This window comes from Pezoporus occidentalis, unplaced genomic scaffold, assembly GCF_034315485.1.
Source record: "Pezoporus occidentalis ecotype Australia unplaced genomic scaffold, CSIRO_AGI_Poc_V1 ctg139, whole genome shotgun sequence".
NCBI lineage: Eukaryota > Metazoa > Chordata > Aves > Psittaciformes > Psittacidae > Pezoporus > Pezoporus occidentalis.
In genome coordinates, this window is record NW_026913198.1 from 1096822 (window position 1) to 1112582 (window position 15761).

The 15761-nt window shown below is 43.4% G+C and overlaps 1 protein-coding gene across 2 annotated transcripts in view; it reads left to right on the forward strand.

The window, feature by feature from the left end:
• The window catches only part of RAB3C (RAB3C, member RAS oncogene family), a 200208-nt gene that overhangs the window by 109955 nt on the left and 74492 nt on the right, over window positions 1-15761 (forward strand). For both annotated transcript variants that reach the window (XR_009962993.1, XM_062609532.1), the window contains exon 4: window positions 1580-1704. Coding sequence is in view for 1 of the 2 variants with exons in the window: in XM_062609532.1 (XP_062465516.1) it covers window positions 1580-1704 (125 nt within the window). In the remaining variant the exon portion in view is untranslated. The remainder of the gene's footprint in view (window positions 1-1579; window positions 1705-15761) is intronic.

The window sequence follows — 15761 nt, forward strand, 5'->3', positions numbered from 1 at the left end:
CAATGGCACTGGACCCAGGGTTACAAATATAGCTGTAGCAGTTTTTACCTATGTTCATCCCTCTGGTCTGACAGTAAGCAAAGCCAGCTGAGGCAATTTGATCCATTTTCTGTCTCTCAACATCATTAAACTTTTTGTGCATGAAGCATTTTGTAAACAGGGATCTGAATATGTAGTGATAATGGCTGTTACAAGAATGGATCACTAGTGAACTTAGCACCCACACAGACCAGCTTCCAAAGCAGGTGACAGATTTTTGAAGCTATTTCATATTTTCTCACCTAGGGCCCTGATACACAATAGGATTCCCTTCCAGGGTGATCTCTCCTAAATGTGTAGCAGGTTGGTTTCTATTTCAGTGCAGTTTTTTTAAGCACCCTGTATTGTTCAAAAAGGGGAGAAGTGAGAGATGCTTTAGGTAATTTTCTCTCTCAGTTGATCATATGGGGACAGAAGAGATACTAATATTTTACCGTTATTGAGCAGTTGACTGAGCAGCTGACTCAGAGCTTAAAGCCAGACATAGTCACAAGTTCAAGGCAAAGTGTAAATGCTTAGAGTAAGCTTGCTTCACCATGAATTACCTTCTAGAGCAGGTACTGCTCTCTGTTAGAAGGTGGTAGCCAGCGGCTTCACTCCTGGCTGAGCTTGGAGCCAGGACATGGAGGTTTCCTTTCTGCAGAGCAGGTCTGAGTATCAGCAGAGTGGTGGCAGTCAGCAACTGAGGAGTGCCTTGAGTGTGCTCCCAAGTTGCCCATTAACTGCATTTCATTCAGACTGAAGAAGAGCAGTATTTTACTCTGCCCATGGCAGGGGGTTTTAACTGGATGATCTTTAAGGTCCCTTCCAACCCAAACCATTCTATGATTCTAACAGAGCTTTGTACGGTAAGCTGTTTCACCACCACTACTGAAGGTACCATGGTGTTTCAAGGCCTAAGATAGTCCAATTCAGCTGTAGTCATGTTTAGCACTTGTATAATTTGAATGGGAGGTAAATCAAAGTTCAAACTCTGCCCATGTCCGTGGCTTAATGTACAGTGTAAACATTGCTGTCATCCATATAGGCCAAAGACCTATATTGGAACACGCTGGAGAGAAACAACAGAAGGAAGACAGAATGGTTTTGAAGTTTTAAAGATAAATTTAGATTCTGATTTTTAAAAAGTGAAAGATGGCAAATGAATAAGCTGTTGATTTTGTTTCAAAGCTCTGGTTTTATATTATAAGGTTTGCATTAAAATGTGAAAATTCTTCTAATTGTGTGGGTGAATGTTTCACCTGTTCTTTCTAAAAATACAGGAAGAATGTTGATGGCCGGAGAAAATATTGAAAAACTGCTTTTTTTTAGCATGCAAAAGTAAAACCTGTGATTATATTATTCCTGAAGTAATAATTCCTGACAGATAATCCTTAATTTAGTTGAAATCCATAAATAAACAGAATCATGTTACCCTGGATGTCAAAATCAGTATTGTCTTTTTTGACTTGCAACTATTCTGTTTGAAATTGATTTAAGGGGAATTTGCTTTAGCTTCATTCTCTTCATTCTCTCTCTCTCTCTGTCTTTTTTTTTTAAGGTCAACTCAAATCAAAACATACTCTTGGGATAATGCCCAGGTTATTTTGGTCGGTAACAAGTGTGACATGGAGGATGAACGGGTAATCTTCACTGAGAGAGGCAAACATTTAGCAGAGCAACTTGGTAAGAAATTACAAAAGCTTTATGATTACTTGTGAGAAATCACAAAGTAACATCACTAATTGCTACAGTACTTGTAATGAAATGTTTGTGACACATTCACTGTAAAGGAATAGTCATACACCACCTCCCTTTTGTTTCTGCAGGCTGAGGTCTGAAATGTCCCTGTTGATACCACTAATACTGTAACATCATTAGAATGGATATGTGTCCAGGGATGACCTTATACAGAACTGCGACATGTCTGCCATCTAAAAGTGTCCACAAGACCAGTGCTGGCTTAGAGGCCAGGTTAGAATAAAGGCGTATCTGACAAAACATTACTAATTCTGATCCTTATTATAGCCTTTGTGATAACCAGCAAGACTAGGCATGTGTCTGTATATATACAGTATGTTTAGATAGTTATAGATATAGGCAGATGCATCTGAGTGACGGGAACCCTAAAAAAAAAAACCTCCAACAAACTAACAAAAAAAAAAAGAGGAGAGAGTGTGAACTACACGTCTTTGCGAGATGAGAACATTTAGGTTATGATTACCAGTCATCCAAACCAGAATGACACCAATATCCAGCTTCTACTGCTAATAGTTCAACTACTGCACATTCACACAGGTGTAAATAATGTGAACCTCTGTTTCATAAAGTCTCTACCTAGGAGGCAGACGTTGTCCACTCAGAAAACTATGGAGCTGTGACATCTCTGTTCTGTTTCTGCCCAGCAATGGTATTCTTTCATACCACGAAAAGTTCTTGAGGTGACACTGGCCAAACTGCAATGGAAAATCTCTACAGCATCGTCTTAATACTAATACCAACCCTTTTTTTTTCCTTCGAACTTGCTGTCTCTGGAGAGCATTCTCAGCAGGTGTGCAAATCAAACCCTGTCATCCTTTGAAATTAATTTCTGTGCTGTACTGGGCATAGGTTTATTACTGTTTTTAAAACTGGCAGTGGTAAAGGCTCAGTCTGGTGAACATCAGTGTAACCACAATCTCCTCGTCATTATTCTTATATAGGAGCTTAGGGGAAAGGGTGTTGTAAGAGTAACTGCATGGGAAACAGAGAGAGATGGTGCCTTTTCATAGTATACTACCTCTGCTGGATCTGATCCCATGCTAGTGCTTCTTAGAATAGAATCACAGAATCATAGAATCATTAGGGTTGGAAAGGACCTTAAGATGATCTAGTTCCAACCCCTCTGCCATAGGCAGGGACACCTTACCATAAATCATATCACCCAAGGCCTCGTCCAACCTGGTCTTGAACACTGCCAGGGATGGAGCATTCACAACCTCCCTGGGCAACCCATTCCAGTGCTTCACCACCCTCACAGGAAAGAATTTCCTTCTTATATCCAACCTAAACTTCCCCTGTTTAAGTTTTAACCCGTTACCCCTTGGCCTGTCACTACAGTCTCTAAAGAGTCCTTCCCCAGCATTCCTATAGGCCCCCTTCAGATACTGGAAGGCTGCTATGAGGTCTTCATGCAGCCTTCTCTTCTCCAGGCTGAACAGCCCCAACTTCCTCAGCCTCTCTTCATACGGGAGGTGCTCCAGTCCCCTGATCATCCTCGTGGCCCTTCTCTGGACTTGTTCCAACAGCTCCATGTCCTTTTTGTGTTGAGGACAACAGAACTGAACACAGTACTCCAGGAGAGGTCTCACAAGAGCAGAGTAGAGGGGCAGGATCACCTCCTTCAACCTGCTGGTCACGCTCCTTTTGATGCAGCCCAGGATACAGTTGGCTTTCTGGGCTGCAAGTGCACACTGCAAGCTCATGTTCATTTTCTCATTAAGCAACACCCCCAAGTCCTTCTCTGCAGGGCTGCTTTGAATCTCTTCTCTGCCCAACCTGTAGCTGTGCCTGGGATTGCTCCGACCCAGGTGTAGGACCTTGCACTTGTCATGGTTAAACTTCATGAGGTTGGCATTAGTCCACCTCACAAGTGTGTTAAGGTCCCTCTGGATAGCATTCCTTCCCTCCAGCGTATCAACCGAACCACACAGCTTGGTGTCATCGGCAAACTTGCTGAGGGCGCACTCAATCCCACTGTCAACGTCAGTGATGAAGATGTTGAACAAGACCGGTCCCAACACCGATCCCTGAGGGACTCCACTCGTTACTGGTCTCCTGCCAGACATTGAGCCATTGACCACAACTCTTTGCGTGCAGCCATCCAGCCAGTTCTTTATCCACCAAGTGGTCCATCCATCAAATTGATGTCTCTCCAATTTAGAGACAAGGATGTCATGTGGGACAGTGTCGAACGCTTTACGCAAGTCCAGGTAGATGACATCAACTGCTCTACCCCTGTCCATCAGTTCTGTAGCCCCATCATAGAAGGCCACCAAATTGGCCAGGCAGGATTTCCCCTTAGTGAAGCCATGCTGGCTGTCACCAAGCACCTTGTTGTTTCTCATGTGCCTTAGCATGCCTTCCAGGAGAATCTGCTCCAAGATTTTGGCAGGCACAGAGGTGAGACTGACTGGTCTGTGGTTCCCTGGGTCATCTATATTCCCCTTCTTGAAAATGGGGGTTATATTTCCCTTTTTGCAGTCATTGGGAACTTCACCTGACTGACATGATTTCTCAAATATGATGGCCAGTAGCTTCGCAACTTCATTCACCAGCTCCTTCAGGACCTGCGGATGGATCCCATCAGGTCCCATGGACTTGTGCACATTCAGATTTTTAAGATGGTCTTGAACCAGTTCCTCTCCTACAGTGGGCGCAAGGTCTTCATTCTCACAGGCCCTGCATCTGCCTTCCAAGACCTGGGTGGTGCAGTCAGAGCCTTTGCCAGTGAAGACCGAGGCAAAGAAGTCATTCAGAACCTCAGCCTTCTCCAAATCCTATGTAGCCAGTTCTCCTGCTAGCTTCCGGAAGGGGCCTACATTCTCCCTAGTCTGTTTTTTATTTGATATGTACCTGTAGAATCCCTTCCTGTTATCTTTAATACCTCTAGCCAAGTTTAATTCTAACTGGGCCTTAGCTTTTCTAACCTGGTCCCTAGCTTCCTGAACAACATCCCTGTATTCTTCCCAGGCCACCTGTCCTTGCTTACACCTTTTATAAGCCTCTTTTTTCAACTGAATTTTCCTCAGGAGCTCCTTATCCATCCAAGGAGGTCTCCTGGCCCTCCTGCTGCACTTCCTTCTGGTTGGGATGCAACACTCCTGAGCTTGTAGCAGGTGATCCTCAAATATCAACCAACAGTCTTGGGCCCCCTGCCCTCTTGGGCTACATCCCATGGAACCTTCCGAAGCAGGTTCCTGAAGAGTCCAAAGTCTGCTCTCCTGAAGTCCAGGGCAGTGAGCTTGCTGCACGCTCTTCTCACTGTCCTGAGGATCTCAAATTTGAGCATCTCATGATCGCTGCATCCAAGGCTGCCCTGGAGAGTCACATTTCCAACGAGCCCTTCCCTGTTGGTGAGCACGAGGTCAAGCATGGCACCTCTCCTTGTCGGCTCCTCTATTACTTGCAGAAGGAAGTTGTCTTCCACACAATCGAGGAACCTCCTGGATTGCTTGTGCCAGGCCATACCGTCCTTCCAACAGATATCAGGGTGGTTGAAGTCACCCATGAGAACAAGGGCCTGCGAGCGTGAGGCTCTTCCCATCTGTCTATAGAGTGCTTCATCCGCAGGTTCTCCTTGATCAGGCGGTCTGTAACAGATCCCCACAGTAATGTCTCCCACAGCTATATTCCCTTTAACCCTGACCCACAAACTCTCTGTGGACTGCTCACCTGTCCCCAGACAGTTCCATACTCTCCAGCCTATCCCTAACATAAAGGGCAACTCCCCCTCCCCGCCTGCTGGGCCTGTCTTTTCTAAAGAGTTGTAACCTTCCATTCCAACACTCCAGTCATAGGAGCCATCCCACCATGTTTCTGCGATGCCTATTATATCATACCCCCATAGACATGCACACATCTCTAATTCCTCTCATTTGTTCCCCATGCTATGGGCATTTGTATAGAGGCATCTAAGCAGAGCTCCAACTGAAGCCGGCTCATTGGCTGGAGCGGCTGGGATATCTCTACATTGCTCCGAGCATTTATTATAGGTTCTAGCTACTGGCTGTGTGTGTTGGGATGGAATGATGCCCCCCTCCCCCAACACATCTAGTTTAAAGCCTCCTTGACCAGCCTGGCAAGCCTCCTACCAAAACTGCTCTTTCCCTTCTGTATCAGACCAGCTCCACCAGCCCCCACTAGACCTGGCCTACAAGCGTGGGTCCCGTGTTCAAGACACCCAAACCCCTGACTATGACACCACCCTTTTAACCAGTTATTAACCTGGCCAATCCTCCTAGCTTTTTTTAGGTCCTCCCCTGTACCCTGGAGAATTGACGAAAAGACCACCTGAGCTCCAGAGCCCCTAACCACCTCCCCCAGGGCTCTGTAGTCCTTCTTTATGTTCCCCAGGCTACTACTATCTATATCCCTAGCACCCACATGTATCACCAGGAGTGGGTAATAGTCCGTGGGACTTACTAGAGCAGGCAGCCTCCATGCCACATCCCTGATCCGTGCCCCTGGTAGGCAGCACACCTCCCTTGAGACGGGGTCTGGCCGGCAGACAAGTGCTTCTGTCCCTTTCAGTGTAGAGTCCCCTACTACTACAACCCGCCGCTTTTTCCTGGCAGCACCAGTAGAGATTTTCTTTACCAGCGCATCAGCCTGGCTGTTTCTGGCTCGAGTGCATTTCCTCATTAGCCCCCTGCAGGACAGCAAAGCGGTTCTGTGTGGGGACAGGGGGTTTAGGGGGAAGCCCCTTTGCTTTTGGTGAAGCTCGAGGCCCCTGCACAGTTTGGGCCAGGAGCAAGCATTCCTGCTTCCTCTCAGCTTCCCTGACATCTCGCAGCCTACTGACAGCGTCCCGCAGCTCAGCCCCTGCTGCAGGAGGACCTCCACCAGGGAGCACCGAGTGCAGCCCTGCCCATTGTGCACCCTCCCCTCACCAGACCAGTGCAGGCACTCTCTACACCCCGAGCTCTGCACTGCAGCCTCCCCTCTCATCAGCTCTGTCTGGGTGCCTACGCTGCCACCGCCGGGGCAGCCAGAGCAGAGCTCCCGGACCGGGCCCTGCTCATACGACGAGTGCTCATCGTCCCGCCCGCCTGCCCGTGCGAACTGCCTCAACCCGCTCTGTTCGCAGCTCTCCCTGGGGCAGGTTTTTACCCACTCAGGGCTGGTGCCGCTGCTCCTGCCTCCGCCCGCTGTGAGTCCCTGCTGGCTCTCGTCAGCTGAGCTGCCGGCTCCTGGGCAGGTCCTGTCGAGGACTTGAGGCTCCCTCGGTGGCTCTTGGCGCTCTGAGCTGAGGCTCCTGGACGCTGATCTCCGCCCGCTCCGGTGTTGAAGGCGTCCTCTCTCGAGCTACTCACCTCAGCAATTCTTAACCTATGCATGTTCATAGCTTGCTGATCTTATTTCTTAAAATATTTTTTCTAGTTGTACAACTGTTTGTTCTGGTAAATAATCAGAATAACATATCTTCCTATCGCATTTGTCTAAATACGTATTATGCATAAAAGCTATTATTATGTCTAAATCAGCATTACGAGTAACAGGTAAAATATACGTTAAAATTACCATAAATTAGTCTTTTAAATGTGACAGAAAAGATTTAACAGCAGGTTATGTCCATAAAAATTGCCAACATTTGTCAAAAACAGAATTTCTAAACCTGTTTCAACAAAACCAAAATAGTTACTATTGCGCCTGCTTTAACAGAGAATAGTTTTCTTTGCAGAAATACCTGTCACATTATATATTCCAATATATATTTCCCTTTGTTAGCATTTCTAATATTTACTTATTTACTAGGAGCAAGGAAAGTGTATTCAGTGGAAAAGAGATCAAAAAAATGTGACTCTATACTTTCACCCCCCATTTAGCCCAGGCACTAAAATGGCTGGCAATAAACATAGATTTGCAATGTAGATTTTGAAGATTTCTTTAATTTTAAAGTAACATAACTAACCTGAATTTCTATTCCTTAAACTATTTTCCTATGGAAAGATTAATGCAGTGAGTTAACAAGGAATCCCCAAGGTCATGAATTTAGCAAGACAAGAAGGAACTTTGCATGTTGTCAAGAATCCGCAGCTGTAATAACCAATGCTTGCAAAAAGAAAAAAGAAAAAAAAAAAGGAAGAGTAATGAGCTAGATATCAAAACTCATGTTTCAAGCTTTAAAGCAAACTTTAACTCCTGAGATTTAGAATTCAATCTTTATGGGAGCAGATTATCCTCTGTTCCAGTCTTTATCTTCTCTGGGGTTTTCCTTTTTGAGATATATGTTCTATGGCTATCTCAAGGGCAGATAGTTGTATCAGATAAATTATGGCTCTGATCCAGTATGTTTACTGTGCTCAGACTGCACACACAAATGTTTATATCTTCTCTGTTCAGCTGCAATAATTTATTTAATCTGCTTAGAGATTGTGGGATATGGTGTCAGGAAAAGCAGAACAAGTTTCCCTGAACCAAATTGTCCATGTTGGCCAGTTTGAAGGACACATGTGTTGAACACTTGGGACTGTCTTTTCTTTCTCTGCTAGTTAATTGATAACATCTCTTGTGGATAAGTTTTAAAAATAATAATATAGATTTTTTTGTGTCCAGCGAGACATTTCAAGACTGTGAGCCCTTTGAGCACCATGGTCTGAAATGTTTTGCAGCCACAATTACAAGCAAGCACAATGCACGACTGCTGTACAAAGAACGTGTTGTGAAACACACTGTTCTCAAGTGTGGTTTTATTTTCAGCCCTGGTTTATTTGAAGTCACTGGCAAAAGGAATACATGTACATTTTGGGCTGGGTTTTCAAAAGGTCAGGAAAAAGCATTGGGCATTTAACTCTCCAGGAAGCACAGTGTCCTGTTGAGACCAGCATTATTGGAAAATTGGGCCTCTTTTGTTGCTGCTGACCTCATTTCCTTGAATCTCACTGCTGGCTTAATTCTCAAGTGTAGCTCAAAACAAGTAGTTTAGGTCAACCAGCAATGGGCCTCGTTACCTGCCAAAGTCTGTCTAAACTAGTCAAGTATCCTGTCATAACACTAACAGAAGTTCACAAGAAACAGTGGTTAAGAAAACCAGATCTGACCTTGAAGTGAAACTATTAGAATGTTTATCAAGGCAGAATTTGTCTCCTTTCCACTTTAGTTTTGTTTTTTTTCCTAAGTTTGTTGTTAATGATATAGGGCATGACATTGGTGATACCATCACAGATCATAGCAGCAAGCAGTAGGTGCCTTGTGTAAGATATAATAGGACAAACATATTGTGATACTTTACCAGGCTGTAGCAAATTATATTCGTGGGTCTCATGAACCAAAGGCAGTATCTTTATATTCAATTGCTGTTTCATGACTTTTAACATGGACTGTCCATTGATGTCTTTGAAACCATATAAAACCTTACCATCCACAATATCTTATAAATATGCAGTTTATCTTCACAAGATTCACAAGGCTCTGCCACTTGATAGCTTTTTTGATGCTTCTTCACTGTTATATTCTGAGAAACAGTGAACAATTATTTGCTGTTACCTGCTCTGTAACATCACTGGTTTCAGAGACTTTTATCATACCCCTGCTTTTTCTCCAGGCTGAAATTCCCAGACTATTTCATCATTCAAGACACAAAGACCATCTCACACCTTAGCCATTCCTTGTCACCCTATTCAGTATTTTTGTAAGTGGTACAGGCTTTTTTAAGAAATTGATTCACGGTTGATTAACATAGTAACATCATTAAAATAGTAATGAGATTAAAACAGACAGGATGAAATAAATGCAGTTGAGTCATATAAGTTTACCTCATAGAGATATCTTACCAAGAAAATACAGAAATGTGACATATCAGCCAGTAGAGAGAACTAATTAATGTAATGTTAATATTGACATGGGAATCATAGCAAACACATTTAAACAATATATTCACTAATAATTACCTAAAAGAGTGTGGAAAGCCCTGTCTCTTCATTGTTTGCTCTGAGCACTATATGCGCTGGCCACTGGGAGTAATCCCAGTATAGTCAGTACTCATGTACTTTAAGGCATTTAGTAAAAGAGGCTTGGAACTTACAAGCAAAATATATGCATACTTCCCAGCTGCATTACTCACACAGTTTTCTGACATATTCATCTCATATATCTCAGCTGAGTTCAAAGTTTCATATGTTCATGAAAGTGTGGTGTCATCTGTGAGAACAGAAATAAAACGAATGACTCACAGATGGCATCAGTTTCTTGGTTCCTTTTATTCGTGGTCTGTATGATATATTGTGATGTACGTTCTTGCAAAGGATTAGCAGGCAGAGGTGTGCGCAGAGCTTTGAATAGACTAACTGCACATGCAACTGGACAGTTGCGTATATAGTTTGTCATAGAGTTTCTCTATGCCGTTTTGCTATGCATGAAAATTAGCTGTATAATTGTATATGTGTTCTTTGGTTGTTCATGTGCTTCTGCACAGCTCGTGTTTGTTATGTGTGTGCTACAAATTAGTTCAACACTCATGAGTTTTTAATTGCAAATATTCCCATTTACAAAGCATATAATCTATTTTAAACCAGGGCCTCTAAGGTTGCTGCAAAATACAATACTGCCATAGGTCCAGACCAGCCATAGTCCAAATTCTTCAAATTAAACCCATTTAGCACCCCAGTAACCCTGAAAATAGAGTACTTGTTAGAGCCCTGTGCTTCTACAGGGTGCAATTTAGCATTTAGCACTTCTTTGTGATCTGACCAAGCCTGCAAGACCAGGCCTGCTGCTGAGATAGGGCAGGAACATGGCTGGTTTCTGAATCCTGCCAGGGCTGATAGACAAGACAGCAGCTCCCCAGCATCAAGACCGGAGTGAACCTTCACTTGGTTGGGGTATAAGCCCTAGGGGTGATGTGTACATTAGGCATTTGTGGGTACACTGGGCATATCAGCCATCTGTGAACTTAGGCAGCAACTGAGGAGGAATTTTTAGGGCTGTAATTTTGGCATCTAAGTCAGGAATCAAGTGGGACTTGGCACCTCAGCACACAACTTACTAGAAGAGCAAGTTCTCTTTTGCCTTCATGGCTGGCTGGAGGCTGTGGTACAGAAGGCAGGGTCACCAGCAACTTGCAGAGAATGGACATATGCTGCACCTAACTTTTCATTAAACATGAAAATAATTGTGTTGTGCAAGAACATGCGTGTTCATAGATCCATCCTTCACTGGTTTTTACCTCTTTTTAAAGGGCAAATATTAGTGCTGGAGGAAGGAGACAGCACTGACAGACTGACATACACCAGAGTCTTGTTTGGAAGAGCAGAGCAGTTAAAAGCGCCTGTCACCAGGATGGCTTTTTACAAGGAGAAAATGCCAACCTGACGTTGCTTTCATGCATTTGGAACTGCATTACAGGAAAGTTACTTAATGAGAAGGAGAAAAAAGGGATTGTATTTGCTCCACAAACATCTCACGCAAACAAGCAAAAGAAAATCCTTTGGCAGGAGTCTAGTTAATTGCCCAAATGCGCCTATTTAAAAGGTATGTGGAAGCCACAATCAAAATCAGTACAACTGGAATTTATATGGAAACCTGCTGTTCTGAAAGAGCAGAAAAGAAGGTGTTCATTAGAACATTACTGCTCCTCAGGTCTGTCCATTCTGCCACAGCTGAGAGTCCTCCTTTACCTTTTGCGTGTGTATATATATATATATATATATATATATATATTCACACGTATATATAAATTGGCCACCCTAAAGGTTGGATAAATGTCTAAGCATTTCTGTTAACAACCTTTACATTAGTTCTACCCAGAATGGTGCTAAAACATTGCTCTTTGCTGAGGTAATATTAGCAAAGTCCAATTTGGGGACTTAATGTCATTTTAATACTTTACTAAACATAGGCCAGCCCTTGGGCTTGTTTAGACCACAGAGGTCCCATCCAACTGGTCTACAAGTACTGCTACTACAGTAACACCAGGGCACCTAAAGTTGCTGCAGAAGAATAATCCTGCTATAGGTCCAAACCATGTGTGTTGCGCTCATGCTGCACTAGGTACTAGGGTGTTACACAGAGCACAGTGTAACCAGGTCTGCTACCACAGTTGTGGGCATACGAGGTACTTTGAAGAACATCAGTAGTCTCTGGCTACTTCCAGCCCAGTTTCCCAGTTGACCTTTGCAGTCCTGCCATGTGTGTCTGTCTCTCTTTGAGAAAGCAGTAGAGGTCTCAAATATATTAACAGTTCTGAGGAAGTGGACATCTGAGGAGGGGAGAAAGGGCCTGCACTTGCCTTGACTGACAGCCTGCAGTGTGAATGCAAACTGTTCACAGCAGGCAAGAAGTGCCTACCAGCACCCCGTCAGAACTACCCACAGAATCCAAGAAACTAAAGCAAAATCCAAGAAAATAAATCCAAGAAAATAAAACTCCTCCACTTTATATGCTATGACATTGTTAAATAATTCATTCCCATGGTTTCCTAGATTTTGCCTTTTGTACACCACTGTGTGACAAAGGGAGCAGCTGCTTCTTGCTCTGATGTTTCAGTCTCCTACTACTCGAAATACTGGGTTCAACAGGGCACTGGCAAGAGCAGTGCTAAAAATCATGTTCAGGCTTGTCTTCAAGAAAGGATAGTTATTGCAGGAGCACATCCTTGAGAACATTTGTTAAACCTAACATCAGCGGTGGTAAATAAAGTTGTCTCGGTTTTGGACAACCACTCCGAAACCAGAAGGTCTTCTTAATCAGCTGGTGAAACATGAACATAGTTTGTCTGTATTGACTGTGGAATTGTGCTTAAAATTTGCTGTCTTGTGTGCCCTCTTGATGTCACATTTTCTCAGGAAGATGAGAGGGTGCAGAATGTTCTTTGCTCTGCATGCAGGTGTCCTTATTTTTTTCTTCTTTATTTTTTGAAAGAACCATAAACAAGAGTTAATGAGCATTGATGAAGGAACCTCTGTGAAGTCAGGACAAACACAAGGCAGGGAGAGAACAAAGTCAGTAATTCATGCTGTTTATGTGTTTCAGGGTGGTTACTACTCTGTGTGCATTATATCTCATCAGATGAACATGGGGAGGAAAATCAGAAAAAATGTAAACCCCCATGGGTTGAGATAAGAACAACTTAGAGAGGGGAAGGAATAAACAAGTGATGCACATTACAATTGCTCACCACCAGCTGATGCCCAAATAATTTCCAGTAAGCGATAAGTCCCTCCTTTACCAAAACCTTGCAGTTTATGTACTGAGCATGACATTCTATGGTACGGAATACCCCTTTGGCTAGTTTGGGTCAGATGTCCTGTCTCTACTTCCTTCCACTTCTTGTGCACCTCATTGGCAGAGCTGAAAAGTCCTTAATCGGGATAAGCCCTACTTAGCAACAACTAAAAACATGTGTGTTATCATTGTTGTTTTCACACTAAACCCAAAACACAGCTGCTAGGAAGAAAATTAACTCCATCTCAGCTGAAATGAGGTTCTCTTCTGCCTTACTTACCCGCTTGCCTCTTGGGCTTTGTCATTTCTTTGCAGTACTCAGCTGTGCTAGGTCTCATCCGCATCAAACAGTACAGATCATCACAGGTGGTAGGAACATGGTGTTCTTTGAGCAGAACCCTGGGCATCACCAGATTTCCTCACTCCAGCTTTACAGTGTTATGGAAGATTTTTTTCTCTGTTAATAATGAGCAGTGGAAAAAAAACTGAAGAAAGTATTAAAAGGCAGAGATCTGGGGCCCTCATACACATGCATTTTAAAAGCTTATGGTGTCTAAGCACTATTAGTAAAATAATTGCAAGATGAGTCAGGAGGAGAGGAAAGGTCAAGTTCTACAAAATATTACATAAAATGGAAAACAACCAGAATTCAGCCATTTATTACATGCACACTCTGCTGGGAAAAATGTTCCATATCTCTTTGAGTTTCTGAGATAGAGTTTCTGTTGAACAAACAAATGAAAAATAAACACCACTCTAATTTACTGGGATCTTTTGCATAAGGTAACTGTCAGTGAGGAACTGAATCCCCTGCACAGAACATTCAGTGGCTGGCTGGGTGGCAACATGAGCTTCTGTTGCAAGGGTCTTTGCAATAATGTCTTCAGCTACATCAAATGAGACTCTGTGAACTCTTGTTCTGCTAATTCTTGTAATCTAGCTAGTCCTACTTGCCCACTACATACCATGATCATTTGGCAGTGATTACTTTAAACTGTACACAAAGCATTTCTTAACTGTCTTAACTGGCTTCAGTCAAAAGACTGTTCTGTGTGAGCAAGAAACTGTTTCTACACCACAGATCAACTACAAGTGTCCTACCTGTGTGCAGCTGAATCCATTCTACTACAGCAGGAACTGCCTGGGGGAAGCCCACCAGCATAACCCATTCTCTACTTAGGATGTTTATCAGCACATTTAAGCATATAGTTCCTATAATATTGTCTATGCACAGCAGAGGCTGACTGGGGGGGGGAGTCTCCAGGGTTGCCTACCTGTACAGTTCCTGTAAAGACTATAGCAAATACTTTGTTGTGGAGGCAGCTGGGAGTTCTGTCACTTTCTCACGGGTCAGTGCATTGTCTCACCTATGCAGGGTCTAACCAGGGAGGCCCTGGATCGCTCAGGTAATTAGTGACTAAATTGATCAGATTTGTATACAGGCATAGCCTGATACTCAGCTACACCACTACTGTGACTGCAGTTTCCTTCTTATATCAAAATCATAACTGAAATTCCAGTGAAACTGAGATTTCACCACAGCTGTGGTGTCTTACTTTATCTGAATAAGTATGTTTGTGCTTGAGCACTCTGCATACCTCTGTTTTACTTGGAGAATGGGTGCCTCTGAGTTTTTCACAGTGTTTTTATGCAGAACATCCTAACTGTGGTAGTGGGTCTCTTTTCTCGATCCTGTCCATGTTACAGTATTTCCTGACATGGCTCTCGTCCCTTCTTTGTGACACATATACCTGTCATATCTACCATTCTGTGATCATCTCATGTGCCTATTATTCTGTCTTGTTAACTGTAAAAACTGGTCCCCTCATAAATGTCCTTAAAAGTCATTCTTTTTCCTGTCATTTTCTCCAATGCTTTGGTGTGCTATTTCTCAGGCATCCTCTCACTGTCCCTCAAACCTTCTGCCCTTTGGTCCTGCTTGTTCCTCTTTGGAATGGCTGCTTTCCTCCTGCTTCCTGTGAGCTAACACTAACACTTGTGGAATGATCTGACTGTGTTGCTGTAGTAGAGCTGCAGCCAGGTTTCAACACAGAGCACTGAAAATGTTGAGAATCTTCCTTTCCCCAGGCTGTCCCTGAGCATTCTGAACAGTCTTTTCCTGCATGCAGCACAGCAAGTGAAGCTACACTGGCTTTCGCCACTTTCCTTCTAGTTTGTAACAAAGGATTTGTGTAAGCCAAGCTTAATTAAAAAGGCGATGTAGATTCAAAGCTCTTTCCAGTATGATGTCTTTAGATGGTCTTTTATTATGAACAGTTTTCCTGTAAATATTTTGCAAGGGAAGCAAGAACATGGGACGAGCCAGCACTGGCAGAAGCCTGCTGTATTGCAGGCTGATCAGCAAGTTGCAAACCTTGCCCAGAGGAAGGAGGCAGACACGGAAGATTAGACATGGGACAAATGGACATGGAGAAAAGAGCTTAGAAGAGCTGGCTCTGTTCCATAAAGGCTTCCAGTGTCCCTTCTGGGTTAAGGATAGCTCAGATTTTTGCCTTTGGAGTAGTCGTTGGGAATAAATAGCTAAAAAGTCCTTCCACGTAAACTAAGGAAGTTTTCTTCCTTGCATGCATTTGTGTATTTTATTTTCTTTTTAGCTTGGTTTGTGGCACTGGGAGCCCCTTTGCTCTCATGGATTCACCTCTAACATAAGTAGATATCAAATTGCAGCAGTTTTTAATTTTCTTGCTTGTTTCTTTACCTGGTTATTTCTAAGTATAGTTGGGTTCTTTTGGCACCAGGTTAATGGCACAAATGGAAGTGTCTGTTTCCAGCTGAATAATGTTCAGAATAGAGATGGAACA